The following is a 13,535-nucleotide window of genomic DNA, read 5'->3' on the forward strand; positions in this document are numbered from 1 at the left end:
CAAGAGGGCGCGTGCAGGTTCATCATTAAGTATTAATGAACTAGGGAGGAGGCACCCAACAAGACAAAGTTCCACTGTGGTTGGATCCCCTATGAGGAGAAACTGCAAGAATAGGAAATGTTTCTACTTTTCAAGTTGGAGGAGGCTGTGGGAAGCCCATCAGGAGAACTGTTTGCAGCAGGGTGCCTGGGTCCCTGCGGATGTGCCTATGGCCAAGGCTGCCGCAACTGTGTTCTCGCCACCAGTGTGGATGGCTGGATGGACTCTGGCTTGGCTTGGCTATTCTGTAATTAGGGGGTGGGGGTAAGTGGGCAGGTGGAATATCTCGCTCTGCGTTTCAGACAACACTTAAAACATGTTTGACATACATGTTTTCTTTTTTTTTTTTAAAGATTTATTTAATTGTTATTACAAAGTCAGATATACTGAGAGGAGAGATAGAGAGGAAGTGGAGCTGCCGGGATTAGAACCAGCGGCCATATGGGATCAGGGCGAGGACTTTAGCCACTAGGCCACGCTGCCGAGCCCGACATACATGTTTTCAATAGGAGAAGCACTGCTCCCCGGGTCTGGCCACACACTCCACTTGCCTCAGCCACCGGGGTGCAGCAGGTCCGGGAAGGGGCGCGCCCCCCAACCCCCATTAGCTCCTAAGCCCCTCAGCGGCGGTGCAGCTGCGCGATCGCGGGAGAAGGGTGCGCGCAGGTGAGCCGAGGCCCCGGCCTCGTGGCCTTCCCTCCCCACCCCCTGCAACGACCTAACGACCGTCCCACCAGGCAACCGGCGGCGGTGCCCGCGCGGGCCAGGAAGGCCGGAGCGAACCAAGCGCGCCAGGGAGCAGGACGCCGCCGCCTCTCCGGCTCGGCCGCCCTCGACGCAGCGGAAGCTGGGGGGCGTGGCCCGCCCGCGGCCAATCCACGGGCGCGGCTCATGAATAGTGAGCACGCCGCCGCCGCCGCCCCGCCCCCGCGCCGCCCGCCGCGCAGACCCCGAGCGCGGCCGCGGAGGAAGATGGCGACCGCCATGTACTTGGAGCACTACCTGGACAGTAAGCGCGCCCCGCTGTCGCCGCGCCCGCCCGAGGCGCGAGGCCACCGCCGCCGCTGCGCCCCGCGCGCGGGCCTGGGGGGCTCCGGGGGCTCCGGGAGGCGGGCGGGACGGGCCGCGGGCGGGGCGGGGTCCCGCCGCCCGGGCCGCGCGGCTCCAGGTGCGTCACGGCGGGGCGGGGCCCGAGGGCAGCTGCCACGCCCGGCCGGCTGGGCCCGGCGTCCGCCGAGTCCCGGGGCGCGTCGGGCCGGCGCTCCCGCGTCTCCTTTCCGCCCGGTCGGCCCGCCGCCAGGGCCGCCCCTCGGGTCCCTCCGAGCCCCCGGGGTGGTGATTGGCAGCGGAGCTGAGGCCCTGAGCCTAGTGATGGGCGGAGGAGCAGGGCTGGGTCGTACTAGCTAGCGCCCAGGAGCCCTGGGTACCTTGGGGAGGTTCGTGATGGCTCAGGCCTGGAGGCCGCTCGGTCCCCGGCTGGGAGAAAGGCTGGTCCCATTGGGTTGGGGGCTCATATTTATTAATTTAGGGTTTTTTTTTTGAAAAGTTCATTTTTCTGAAAGTCAGGGTTTCAGATTGAAAGAGAGACAGACAAATACATACTTCTTTCGTCGCTGGTTCACACCCCAAATGGCCAGGAGCTCTGTGTGGGGTCTTCCACGTGGGTGCAGCACTTGGTCCATCCTCTGCTGCTTTCCCAGGTGCTTCAGCAGGGGCTGCTCGGGAAGTGGAGCAGTCCGGGCTCGAATTGGTGGCTGTGTGGGGTGCTGGTATTGTGGGTGGCGACTGTCGCCCTGCAGGAGTGGTGGGCCCCAGGCCCACTTGGGTGAAATTAAGCTGAGATGCTCTGGAGCTCTTGTGGTCTGCACTGCCTGTGTGCTGGATAACAGATGGGTGTTCGGGCATGGGCCCTAGGGATGCTGAGGTGAGAGGTCCTGTGTCCTGCTCGCCCAACTTTGACGGGTTCTGGGTGTGGTGTGTGGGGGACCAGATGCCTTGCACTGAGGAGTTGGGTGCTGTGGTGGGCGTCGCCATGGGGGTGGCAGTGGCCATGGACTTAGGTCCATCTGTGTTCCAGGCATCGAGAATCTGCCCTGTGAACTGCAGAGGAACTTCCAGCTGATGCGGGAGCTGGACCAGAGGACGGAAGGTGAGTGGAGCTAGCGTGGAGCGTGCCTGGCGCAAGGCCTATACGGGGGTGCTGTGTGGGATTTGTGGATCTGGAATGCACCTTTCACTGTTTCGCTGGTTCACTCTTTAACTTGCTGTTTCTAAAGATGTTTTTTTCTCTATTCTTAAATCAACTTTTGGTTTTGTCCAGTTTATTATGGAACCTGTTTGTTTGTTTGTTTTCTTTAATTTATCTGTTTGAAAGGCAGAGCTGTGGACAGAGTCTTCCATCCACTGGTTCACTTCCTAAATTGCCACAGCGACTAGAGCTGAGCTGATCCAAAGCCAGCAGCCAGGAGCTTCTGGGTCTCCCACATGGGTGCAGAGTTCCAAAGCTTTGGGCCATCATCTGCTGATTTCTCAGGCCACAGTCAGGAAGCTGGACTGGAAGTGGAGCAGCTGGGAGATGAACTGATGCCCTTATGGGATACCAACACTTCACATGGAGCTGCCCTGTTATGCCATAGTGTCAGCCCCATGAAGAAGCTCTTTACCAGCCCCTTTTGTGGGTAGGGTGCAGGGAAGAACAATGTTCTTGGGGGGCAGCTGTGTGGTCTGCCCTCTGGACCTGCTTCCTTTGAGGTGCTGGCCGCTCCATGTCCAGTGCTGTCTAGATGGTGCCCTGGGCCCTGGGCCTTCCTGGGGTCTCCCCCTTTTCAGTGTGACCCTGTTCCTTATGCTGGTGGCCCCTGAAGAAAGCCCTGTAGGAAGGTAAACTTGGGTCCTGTAGCCTGTCAGGAAACATTGCCTTTGTACCTCATGCTTAGAGGCAGAGAGAGCTCTGACATCTGCTGGTTCACTCCTCCAACACGCAGAGTACTCGAGCTGGGGTTACAGTAGAGCCCACACCCCACAGGGGCACTGGTTGGAGTCCTGGCTGCTGCACTTCCCATCCAGCTTCCTGCTTGTGGCCTGAGAAAGTGGTAGAGGATGGCCCAAGGTCTTGTGACCCTGCACCTACCTAGGAGACCCAGAAGAAGCTCCTGGCTTCAGCCTCCACACTGGGAAAGAAGCAGCAGCTGGAAGATCTCTCTCTGCCACCCCCCACTGTAGCTAGTTTTCAAATAAATAAGTAAATATTTAAAGGAACACAGGAACCCTTCTCTTCTGAATAGCGTGTTGTCTGTGTGCTGTGGTCTCATCCTCGTGCTGGGCAGCATGTTGTTCTGTGTGACTTGTCCTTGACTGCCATGGTCCAGTTCCTCCCGTGTTCTGTGGCGTGACTTTCAGCTGTGTATCTGTAGCCTAATCATGTATTACTTATAGTGTATGTAGGAAAAGAATGTGGTCACATTAGCTGACCCCATAGTCTATTATCCAGAGAGGGCATAAGGGTCAGAGAGGGTACCTGTAACATGCCAGGCCTGTCCTGGATATGTGGAGCCTGTGGTGGCTTTCCCCCGATCCTGTGGTAACCAGTGGCAGCGCCAGCTCTCCCTCCATCCTGTTGTGATGCTGTGGGGGGGACCGGGTCTCCCACCATCCTGTGGTGATCACTGTGGGTGGGGCCAGCTCTCCCACCATCCTCTGGTGACCAGTGGGCAGGGTCAGCTCTCCCACCATCTTGAGGTGATGCTGTGGGTGGGGCTGGCTATCCTACGCCTTTTTTTTTTCAAACCAGAGCAACTGGGACTCAGCCCAGCATTCTTTTTTTTTTTTTTTTAAAGATTTATTTGTTTTTATTACAAAGTCAGATATACAGAAAGGAGGAGAGACAGAGAGGAAGATCTTCTGTCCGATGATTCACTCCCCAGGTGAGCACAATGGCTGGTGCTGTGCCGATCCGAAGCCGGGAACCGGGAACTTCTTCCGGGTCTCCCACACGGGTGCAGGATCCCAAAACTTTGGGCCATCCTCGACTGCTTTCCCAGGCCACAAGCAGGGAGCTGGATGGGAAGTGGAGCTGCCGGGATTAGAACCGGCGCCCATATGGGATCCCGAGGCGTTCAAGGCGAGGACTTTAGCCGCTAGGCCATGCTGCCGGGCCCTATCCTACTGTCTTGAGGTGACTTTTTCAGGCCAGTTCTCATGTCTCTCCCTCAGATAAGAAAGCAGAGATCGATATCCTGGCTGCTGAATACATCTCCACTGTGAAGACGCTGTCAGCTGAGCAGCGTGTGGCACACCTGCAGAAGATCCAGAATGCCTATAGCAAGTGCAAGGAGTATAGCGATGACAAGGTGCAGCTGGCCATGCAGACCTACGAGATGGTGAGTAGACTGTACTTGTGGTGTCCTGTGGGCCCTTACTGGCTGTGCGTGTGCCCTGTGCAGCCATCACCGTGTGTGTGTGTGTGTGTGAGAGAGACCATGGGGTTGTGTGTGTGTGTGAGAGAGAGAGAGACTGGGGGTTGTGTGTAGTGTCCTGTAGTCACTGTGTGTGTGGCACATAAAGAGAGACCTTGGGGCTGTGTGTGTAGTATCTTGCAGTCACTGTGTGTGTGTGTGGGTGTAAGATGTGGGGCTGTGTTTGTAGTGTGCTACAGTCACTGTGTGTGTGTGTGGGTGTAAGATGTGGGGCTGTGTTTGTAGTGTGCTACAGTCACTGTGTGTGTATGAGAGAGAGGGACTGAGGGGTGTGTATGGTGTCCTACAGTCACTGTGTGTGTGTGTGTGTGTGTGTGAGAGAGAGTGAGAGAGACTGTGGGCTGTGTGTTTAATGTCCTGCAGTCACCATGGCTGGCTCCCTCTGTGCTTCCAGCCAACTGTACACTTCCAGCCTACTCTGCACCTGAAATGTGATTCATTCTCGGTTTACTTTTATTTTTCTCCATGGTTCTATTTCTGTTTTTAGAATTTTAGATTGGATGCAGTGTCACTGCCCAAACCTCTGCCCTTCTTCTTAGACCCTGGGCCTCACCAGACAGGGTTTGTGCTATTTGGTTCTGAAACGGGCAGGAAGGCCTGTGGGTAGCCCTCAATGCCGTGGGGCTTGTCCAGCAGAGCAGTTTGGGAGGGTTTCCGCCACCCCGCAGGAGCCCCCAGCCATACTAACGCCACCTGTGCCGTTCCTCTCACAGGTGGACAAACACATCCGGAGGCTGGATGCAGACCTGGCACGCTTTGAGGCAGATCTAAAAGACAAGCTGGAGGGTAGTGACTTTGAGAGCTCAACAACCCGGGGGCTGAAAAGCAAGTAGCTGTTTTTCCTCATTTGTACGACTGAGTGTGTGAGGAGTTGGTGGTCAGTGTCTCCTCCTCCTGTGTTTTTTTTTTTTTTTTAATTTTATTTTAAATTCATTAATTACATTGTATTATGTGACACAGTTTCATAGGTACTGGGATTCTCCCCACCCCTCCCCAAACCCTCCCACCATGGTGGATTCCTCCATCCCTCCTGTGTTTTGAGTGAGGAGCTGAAGGTCGGCGTCTCCTCCTCCTCCTCCTGCTGTGTTCCGAGTGTGTGAGAAGCTGATGGTCAGTGTCTGCTTTTGTGAATTTTGTGATTGTCACCAAGCTTTTTTGTTCTAGAAGGTCGGGGTCAGAAGGAAAAGAGAGGCTCCCGGGGGCGTGGCCGGAGAGCCTCCGAAGAAGACACCCCCAAGAAGAAGAAGCACAAAGGAGGGTAAGCGGTTCCCTTCACGGGGTGTTGGGGGTGGGGCGCTGTATCTTGTACTCAGGCTGGGCTGGGCTGGGCTGGGCAGAGTCTCTGTCTTGTGGGTTGGACGGGCAGCTCCCTGTGTGCACGGCTGCTGGTGCTGTTTCCAGCAGCTCTGAGGGTTCAGCATCTTAGCAATAAACCATTTTCTGCAGACTGATTTTCAGACTGATGCAGTTTTGTACTTCTGGGCTACAAGTAGAATAAACAGTCCCACTTACTGGGACACCAGAGAGCGCCTGTGTCTTCCCTTGTGGCTAGAACTGAACTTCATTCACTGCGAGGGTTGTCCATTCCAGGGGAATCCCCGTAGTAGAGTGAGGCCAGCCTGGGGCTGAGGGCGTGAGCACAGTTGTGTGCTGGTGCTTGGATGTGCCTGTGGCTCTCAGCCTGGAATGAGAGTAAGTTGCATGTCTGTTGCAAGGCAACCTGCGCCCCGTAGCTGCATCACATGTTGATTGTTTTGTATATAAATATGTATTGTGCATATATATATTCAATGTTCAGCTGTTTGTGTGCATTAACTTGAGCTTCGTCCAGGCATTTTTTTTTTGTGCGTTCTCCCATTGACACGCTCCCCACAGGGTCTTGCAGCAGTACTCCCGGACATGGTGCTGAGGCTGCAAGAAATGGCAGCCTGTCCATTGGCTCCTGTGGACATGATCTGAGAGTTCTTGATAAAAATGGAGCACAGTTTTTGATCTTCAAACCAGTGTGTAGATTTTTAAGGGACCTTTGTGGTGCCGTGGGCTGAGCCGTCACTTGGGAGGTCTGCATCCCATGTCCTGGTGCCAGTTTGGTCCCTGGCCACACTGGTCCTGATCCCGCTTCCTGTGCCTGTGACCCTGTCACCCAGTGGAGATCCATGTGCAGCTTCAGGCTCCTGGCTTTGACCTGGGTCAGCTCTGGCTGTTCTGGGCATTAGGAGAGCAGACCAGCAGATAGGAACCTGTCCTCCCTGTGTCTCCTATCTCCACCCTCGAAAAATATCATCCCTACTCCCAGCTGGATGTCATCCAGACTGCCGTAGTGCTTACTTCCTAAGTGGTCTCCACTGCAGTTTAGTCTTGCTTTTTTTAAAATTTAGTGTTTTAAATTAACTTTGTTAATTTACAGAAAGTTGTTGTTGTGTTATGTCTATGGTTTGTTAAGTTGTGGAAGCATTTATCCTCCTGTTACTTCTGGAGTCATCCTAGGGAACCTTTGACTTTGCAGAAGTTTGTGTCTGTAAGGTTGTTAGGCCTGCTGTGTGGGTCTGTGATGAGGTCCTTCCCATGCCTGGTGTGAGTCGTGTCTGACTTGTCTCAGAGGACTAGCTTCAGTCTCATTGACTTTTTTTTTTCTCTTGAATTTTCTTGTGTGTGATTGTGGTTTTTCCTCTCCATAACTTGGGTTTACATCTAAAATGGAAGTAGCTTGTATTCTCAGACTTTGTTCCTTTTCTTTCTTTTCCTTTTTCCTTTCCTTTTTGCTTTCCTGTCCTCCTTTTTTTAAGATTTACTTTTTTTTTTTTTTTTTTTTTTAAAGATTTTATTATTATTGGAAAGCCAGATATACACAGAGGAGGAGAGACAGAGAGGAAGATCTTCCATCTGATGTTTCACTCCCCAAGTGAGCCGCAACGGGCCGATGCGCGCCGATCCGAAGCCGGGAACCTGGAACCTCTTCCGGGTCTCCCACACGGGTGCAGGGTCCCAATGCATTGGGCCGTCCTCGACTGCTTTCCCAGGCCACAAGCAGGGAGCTGGATGGGAAGTGGAGCTGCCGGGACTAGAACCGGCGCCCATATGGGATCCCGGGGCGTTCAAGGCGAGGACTTTAGCCGCTAGGCCACGCCGCCGGGCCCTTTAAGATTTACTTTTATTGGAAAGTCAGATACACAAAGAGGAGGAGAGATCTTCCATCTGCTGATTCACTCCCCAAGTGGCCACAATAGCCAGAACTGAGCTGTTCCGAAGCCAGGAGCTTCTTCTGGGTCTCCCATGCAGTTGCAGTGTCCCAAAGTTTTGGGCCATTCTCGCCTGCTTTCTCAGGCCAGAAGCAGGGAGCTGGATGGGACGCGGGGCCATCGGGATATGAACCTGTGCCCATGTGGGATCCTGGCACATACAAGGCAAGAACTTCAGCCTCTAGGCTACCACACCAGGCCCATGTACATTTCTTTTTCTAAATACTGTTAGTTCTACTCATAACTTTGCATGTGATTTTATTTTTTTTTTTAAAGATGTATTTATTTTATTACAAAGTCAAATATACAGAGAGGAGGAGAGACAGAGAGGAAGATCTTCCGTCCGATGATTCACTTCCTGGTTCCCGGCTTCGGATTGGCGCGCAACTGGCCGGTGCTGTGCCGATCCGAAGCCGGGAACCAAGAACCTCTTCCGGGTCTCCCACGCGGGTGCAGAGTCCCAATGCATTGGGCCGTCCTCAACTGCTTTCCCAGGCCACAAGCAGGGAGCTGGATGGGAAGTGGAGCTGCCGGGATTAGAACCGGCGCCCATATGGGATCCCGGGGCGTTCAAGGCGAGGACTTTAGCCGCTAGGCCATGCCGCCGGGCCCTTTATTTGGTTTTAATGTTTAAAATTCCTTTCATGAATTTCCATGATCTCTAAGTTATATAGAGGTATGTTCTCAATCTGCAAACATTTTTTTTAGGATTATGTTTTTATTGTAAAGTCAGAGAGAGAAGGAGAGACAGAAACAAAGATCTTCCATCCGCTGGTTTGCTCCCTAAGTAGCCGCAATGGCCAGAGAGCCAGGAGCTTCTTCAGGGTCTCTCATGCAGGTGCAGGGTCCCAAGGCTTTGGTACATCTTCTACTGCTTTCCCAGGCCACAAGCAGGGAGCTGGATGGGAAGTGGAGCTGCCGGGATTAGAACCGGTGCCCATATGGGATCCTGGGGCGTTCAAGGCGAGGACTTTAGCCGCTAGGCCACGCCGCCGGGCCCTTTATTTGGTTTTAATGTTTAAAATTCCTTTCATGAATTTCCATGATCTCTAAGTTATATAGAGGTATGTTCTCAATCTGCAAACATTTTTTTTAGGATTATGTTTTTATTGTAAAGTCAGAGAGAGAAGGAGAGACAGAAACAAAGATCTTCCATCCGCTGGTTTGCTCCCTAAGTAGCCGCAATGGCCAGAGAGCCAGGAGCTTCTTCAGGGTCTCTTATGCAGGTGCAGGGTCCCAAGGCTTTGGTACATCTACTACTGCTTTCCCAGGCCACAAGCAGGGAGCTGGAAGGGAAGTGGAGCAATTGGGACACGAACTGGCACCCATATGGGATCCTGGTGCATGCAAGACAATTATTTTAGCCACTAGGCCACCACGCTGGGCCTGCAATTTTTTTTTTTTTAAGAAACTTATTTCTATTGGAAAGGCAGATTTACAGAGAGAGAGAGAGACAGAAATATCTCCCACCTGCTTGTTCACTTCCCAAGTGGCTGCAATGGCCAGAGCTGAGTCAGTCCAAAGCCAGGAGCTTCCTCTGGGCCTCCCTCATGGATACTGGGCTCAGGCTGCATGTGGGACACTGGCGTTGCTCAGTCGTGGCTCAGCAGTGCACCACAGGTCGGCCTCCTTGCTTTTTCACTGTCCGTGCTTAGGAGAGCGTTGTTTATCAGAGGGATGCTTGGGTCTAACAGGAAGGTCCCTTTGTTCCTGTTGTCAGTGACCTGCTGTAGGGCTGCATCTACTCCTAAATGACAGGGACAGATGTGGGGAGGTTTGCGGACTGTCAGTCGCTTGGAGCACACTCCAGGGGTAGGGGTGGAGATGAGACAGGTGGCTGTCCCCTGTTCCTGCCCTGACTGTATCCATCCTCTGCAGGTCTGAGTTTGCAGACACCATCCTGTCTGTGCACCCCTCTGATGTGTTGGACATGCCTGTGGACCCCAATGAACCCACCTACTGCCTGTGCCACCAGGTGTCCTATGGGGAAATGATCGGCTGTGACAACCCAGATGTGAGTGTGGGGCTGCTGCCGGGAGCCCTGTGGGGTCCGGGTGGCGGGACCAGTGCTGAACATGGTTCCTCTTCTCCACAGTGTCCCATTGAGTGGTTCCACTTTGCCTGCGTAGACCTCACTACAAAGCCCAAAGGAAAATGGTCAGTATGGCTGCCATCACACTGGCCTGTGGTCTCACTGTCTCTGAGGTCTGTGCTAGACCTCTCCCCAGTGTCCCTGAGGTCTGTGCTGGACCTGTCCCAGTGTCCCTGATGTCTTTGGACCTGCCTCACTGTCTCTGGAGTGTATACTGGGTTGCCTGCGTAAGAACAGTCCTTGTGATTCTGAGTGAGGCAGATGGAGGGGATGTTCTCATTCCCCAGGGATATGATGAGTAAGAAGAGGGTGGGGAGCTCTGTGGTTTAGCGGGCAGCAACCTTTTTTAGTCCTGCAGTTGCTGCAGGCAGCAGCCATTCATGTTACCCTTGTGAAGTTAGGCATGGCAGGAACCCATGCGTGCCACCTGGTGTTCCCCAGTGAGGTGGCAGGAACACTGTCCTGGCACAGGCCTGTGTAGAGCTGGCGGTCTGCTCGTCCATACGTGATGGGACAGCTGCAGGCAGGGCTTGTGTGTGAGAGCCACTGTTCCTCAGGGATGGAGGAGGGATGGGTTTTGTATGTGTGGTGGAACTGCTGGGACCTCCTGGTACAGGGCTGAGCAGGGGCTCCTGGTCCAGCTCATTCAGTCCTGCTATGCTCCTCCCTGGAGCATGCCCATGCCTGACCCCAGGAAGAGTGGAGCCTGAGCCGCCCCCACTTCCTGGCCTGGGGGCAGAACTGCTGCTCAAGCAGGAGTGCATGCCGGGTTGTAGAGAAGGCTGTGGGAACATCACTGGCATCATGGTCTGTCAGCCAAAGGCCCTCACTACCTTTTTCATCATAGGTTCTGCCCAAGGTGTGTGCAGGAGAAGAGGAAGAAGAAATGAGGAAAGGCTGGGCCATGGATGGAAAGATGGGTGTATCTTTCACTCACGTTGCAATATTGTTTTTGGTTTTAAAGCTACCTTGTTTCCACTGATAATTAGTAACTCAATGGCTGCTTCTGGATCTTTCTGAACTCAAAACAAGAGCACCCTGTGTGCACTATGGAGCGGTCCTGTGGGGCCTGCCACGGACTGGGTTCTCTGGATTGAGTGTGGCAGACCCTGAGCAGGACCTGAGGGGACTGGGGGGCGGGGAGGGAGGGCCAGGGCTGCCAGCAGGTGTGGGTTGGGTTAGGGTGGACACTTGTAGTGGGGTATACTGTCGCCACCTCACAACTGAGGTATCAGCCGGGCATTGTCTGCAGTTTTCCAGACTTCTCATGGCCAGGGGCTCCATGTACCCCCACCATGGTAGGCACACCTGGTCCGTCAGCCCCGTGGGGGAGCACACCTTTGCCGTCAGTCGTGTGGAGTTATGCAGTGTGGCTGGTCTGCCCTCTGTGCTGTGTTCTGACCCTGGCTCAGGTCATCTGGACTCTGGCTGAGGACACTGCTATGATGCTGGGAAATAGTCTCCCGGCTCCCTGCACTGCCTCAACTGGGTGAACCTCTGGACTAGGCAGCTCTGGTAGCATGAGGCTTTGGGTCACGATGCCCAGTGTTGACCTGAGGCGGCTGGACAGCTGGGCTTGTGGAAATGCCTAATGTTTTTACTGTGAAGATGAAGTCTTAGCATGCAGACTGTGGGCGTGTCTGTGAAGTGCTCTGTAGCTTGGTGGTGAAGCTATTGTGCCACGGTAGGAGACCAGTGGGTTTGTGTTGAATCAGCATCTGCCAAACTGAAGCTGAACCATCTTGTGGTTTGTGGTTGGGGGAAATGTTCATGTGGCCTGTTGGGGTCTCCCGGGGTTGAGGGGAGCTCAGAAGGTGGAACTGGGACGAGGCCCTCCTGCTCCCTAACATGTTACTGTGGTGCTCTCTCCTACACGGAGCGGGTGTCAGTGTCCACTCAGGCGGCTGACCTTGGCTCGCTGCGGCTGGCCTGCAGGTGTCTGCCATTGTTGGGGGGTGTGTGGGACCCTAGTCAGAGAAAAGTGTGGTCCCTGTCCAACCAGGCCTGGAGCCGGGGGATGCGTTGTTGTGTGATGACCGAGCATTCCGTCTGCACAGGTGCGGCAAGGATGCTCGCTGGGGAGGAGTCAGCTGTGGAAGTGTCTCTTCCCTGATCATGCTCTGTTGGGGAGAGGAGGGCACAGGGGTCCCAGCCGACCTCCTCTTTCCTTGTTACCTTTGCACACTGCATGCCCTCGCCCCTGTGCCTGCAACTGGTGTCACACACAGCGGTAGCCTGCATGTCACCAGCAAGCCACCTGCTCTGACTTCACATCTGTTCTGTTTACTTGGGGGTTTCAACAGTGTCACTAAGATCCCTTGCAGGTGTGTCTAGAAGGGAGCCCTCAGCCCCCTGCCAGGAACAGCCGGTGGGGTGGGGACCACTCCTACCATGGCCCAGCATCACTGCGATAGCACAAGGAGCCACATGGAGGCTTGGCTGCCTTTGCCGGGTTGTCTTGAGACCTGGGGACCTATCCGAGGTGGCACCCCACCTCACCCCCAACTTCTGTTGTGCGAGGGCTCCCTCTGGTGGAATTACCTCGGCGAGAACAGGAGCCTCAGAATCCTTCCTGTTTTCCGCTGCCAGGTCAGTGGTCACTGTCCGGTCTGTGAGTGGTCTGAGAAGCCCTCCAGCTCCATTAAAGGCTGGATGGGGTTGGGACCTTTGCAGTGACCGGCCGGCCCTCCTGTATAGGGGCTGTGACTGGTCCTGGCCTGGCCACAGGGTGTCTTATCTGCCTGGAGCAATGAGAGGCAACCCTGTGGGCCCATGACTGAGTGGGATGGGGACACTGCCCAAGGCCTTGGGTGTGTGGGGCTCTCTTGCACTCTTAGGGTTGAGATTTGGGAAGTCTGAGGGCAACGTCCCCTGCTGGGTGTGTGTGTGTGTGTGTGCGTGCGTGTGTGTGTGTGTGTGTTCAGAGTCTGTTCTCCCCTCACCCTTATGCCACCCAAAAAGATGATGCAGCTGTGACATGAATGTTACCTTTTTATGTTCAAGGAATTGTTATCTGTGTTCCATTTGTAAAGGAGAGATAATATTGTAAATCTTTTTATTGAATAATGTAAAGATGTATATCTGTATTTTTGGATCATGCTATAGATTATGGGTATATTGTTTAATAAATAAAGTATTTTTTGGAACAAACCTGCCTGTACATCATTCTGGAAACATCTCGAGGATCTTAGTGTCACACTGAGGTGGTGACAGGAGCTTGTGGTGACCTTGGGAGGGGCATGCTTACAGGCAACAGTGAGAAATGGCTTGTTCTAGAACAGGGGCTGTTGACTGCCAGGACCAACCAGGGGGCGCAGCCACAGGTCTCAGTGGCCTCTGTGAGGCTTGTGTAGACTTGGCCAAGATGCTGTCAGCCTCCTGACAATCTTTCTGCTGGAAGAAGTGGTCGTGTGGGGTGGGGGGAGGGTCTTGCTCTAGCTATTACTGTTAGACCCGTGTCCCATGCTGTCACTTGTGGGTTGCCATCCTGGGTGTCCTGTTCTATCAGGCCTGTGGGCTTCCATGCCAAGACACCCAAGGCTGGACTTAGAAGTGCAGGAGCAGGTGCTGGTGAGGTTGGCTTTACTTGTGCACGGCCCTCAGTGGAGAGGGTGTTGCTCCCTGTGATGGCAGCAGACGGGGGGGGGCTGTCAGAGGCCCAAGCTTAGGCCCCGCCTTTGACCTTAATTT

The 13,535-nt window shown here is 54.2% G+C and overlaps 1 protein-coding gene across 8 annotated transcripts; it reads left to right on the forward strand.

Annotated features, from left to right (window-relative positions):
* The first annotated feature begins 940 nt into the window (after positions 1 to 940).
* On the forward strand, positions 941 to 12,363 carry ING5 (inhibitor of growth family member 5). Of its 8 annotated transcripts, none has more exons than XM_058665242.1 (8): positions 941 to 1,048; positions 2,117 to 2,188; positions 4,252 to 4,418; positions 5,228 to 5,339; positions 5,679 to 5,772; positions 9,632 to 9,767; positions 9,849 to 9,910; positions 10,693 to 12,362. In XM_058665242.1, the coding sequence occupies exons 1-8, from the start codon at positions 1,012 to 1,014 to the stop codon at positions 10,733 to 10,735; spliced, it is 723 nt and encodes a 240-aa protein (XP_058521225.1). In that variant the 5' UTR covers positions 941 to 1,011; the 3' UTR covers positions 10,736 to 12,362. The 8 variants fall into 8 exon arrangements, with proteins under 8 accessions (XP_058521225.1, XP_058521227.1, XP_058521223.1 ...); XM_058665244.1 differs by having other exon boundaries at positions 5,682 to 5,772; XM_058665240.1 differs by lacking the exon at positions 10,693 to 12,362 and adding an exon at positions 9,992 to 10,672 and having other exon boundaries at positions 5,682 to 5,772; positions 9,849 to 9,958.
* The last annotated feature ends 1,172 nt before the right edge of the window (positions 12,364 to 13,535 follow it).

Source organism: Ochotona princeps, chromosome 5, assembly GCF_030435755.1.
Source record: "Ochotona princeps isolate mOchPri1 chromosome 5, mOchPri1.hap1, whole genome shotgun sequence".
Taxonomy (NCBI): Eukaryota; Metazoa; Chordata; class Mammalia; order Lagomorpha; family Ochotonidae; genus Ochotona; species Ochotona princeps.

Bases quoted from the DNA above. Each gene is read 5' to 3' on its own strand.
- ING5 (XM_058665237.1), top strand. From the start codon at position 1,483: ATGGCTCAGGCCTGGAGGCCGCTCGGTCCCCGGCTGGGAGAAAGGCTG. The intron at 2,189-4,251 runs GTGAGTGGAGCT...TCTCTCCCTCAG, and splicing joins GCTGGACCAGAGGACGGAAG to ATAAGAAAGCAGAGATCGAT. The intron at 4,419-5,227 runs GTGAGTAGACTG...TTCCTCTCACAG, and splicing joins CCATGCAGACCTACGAGATG to GTGGACAAACACATCCGGAG.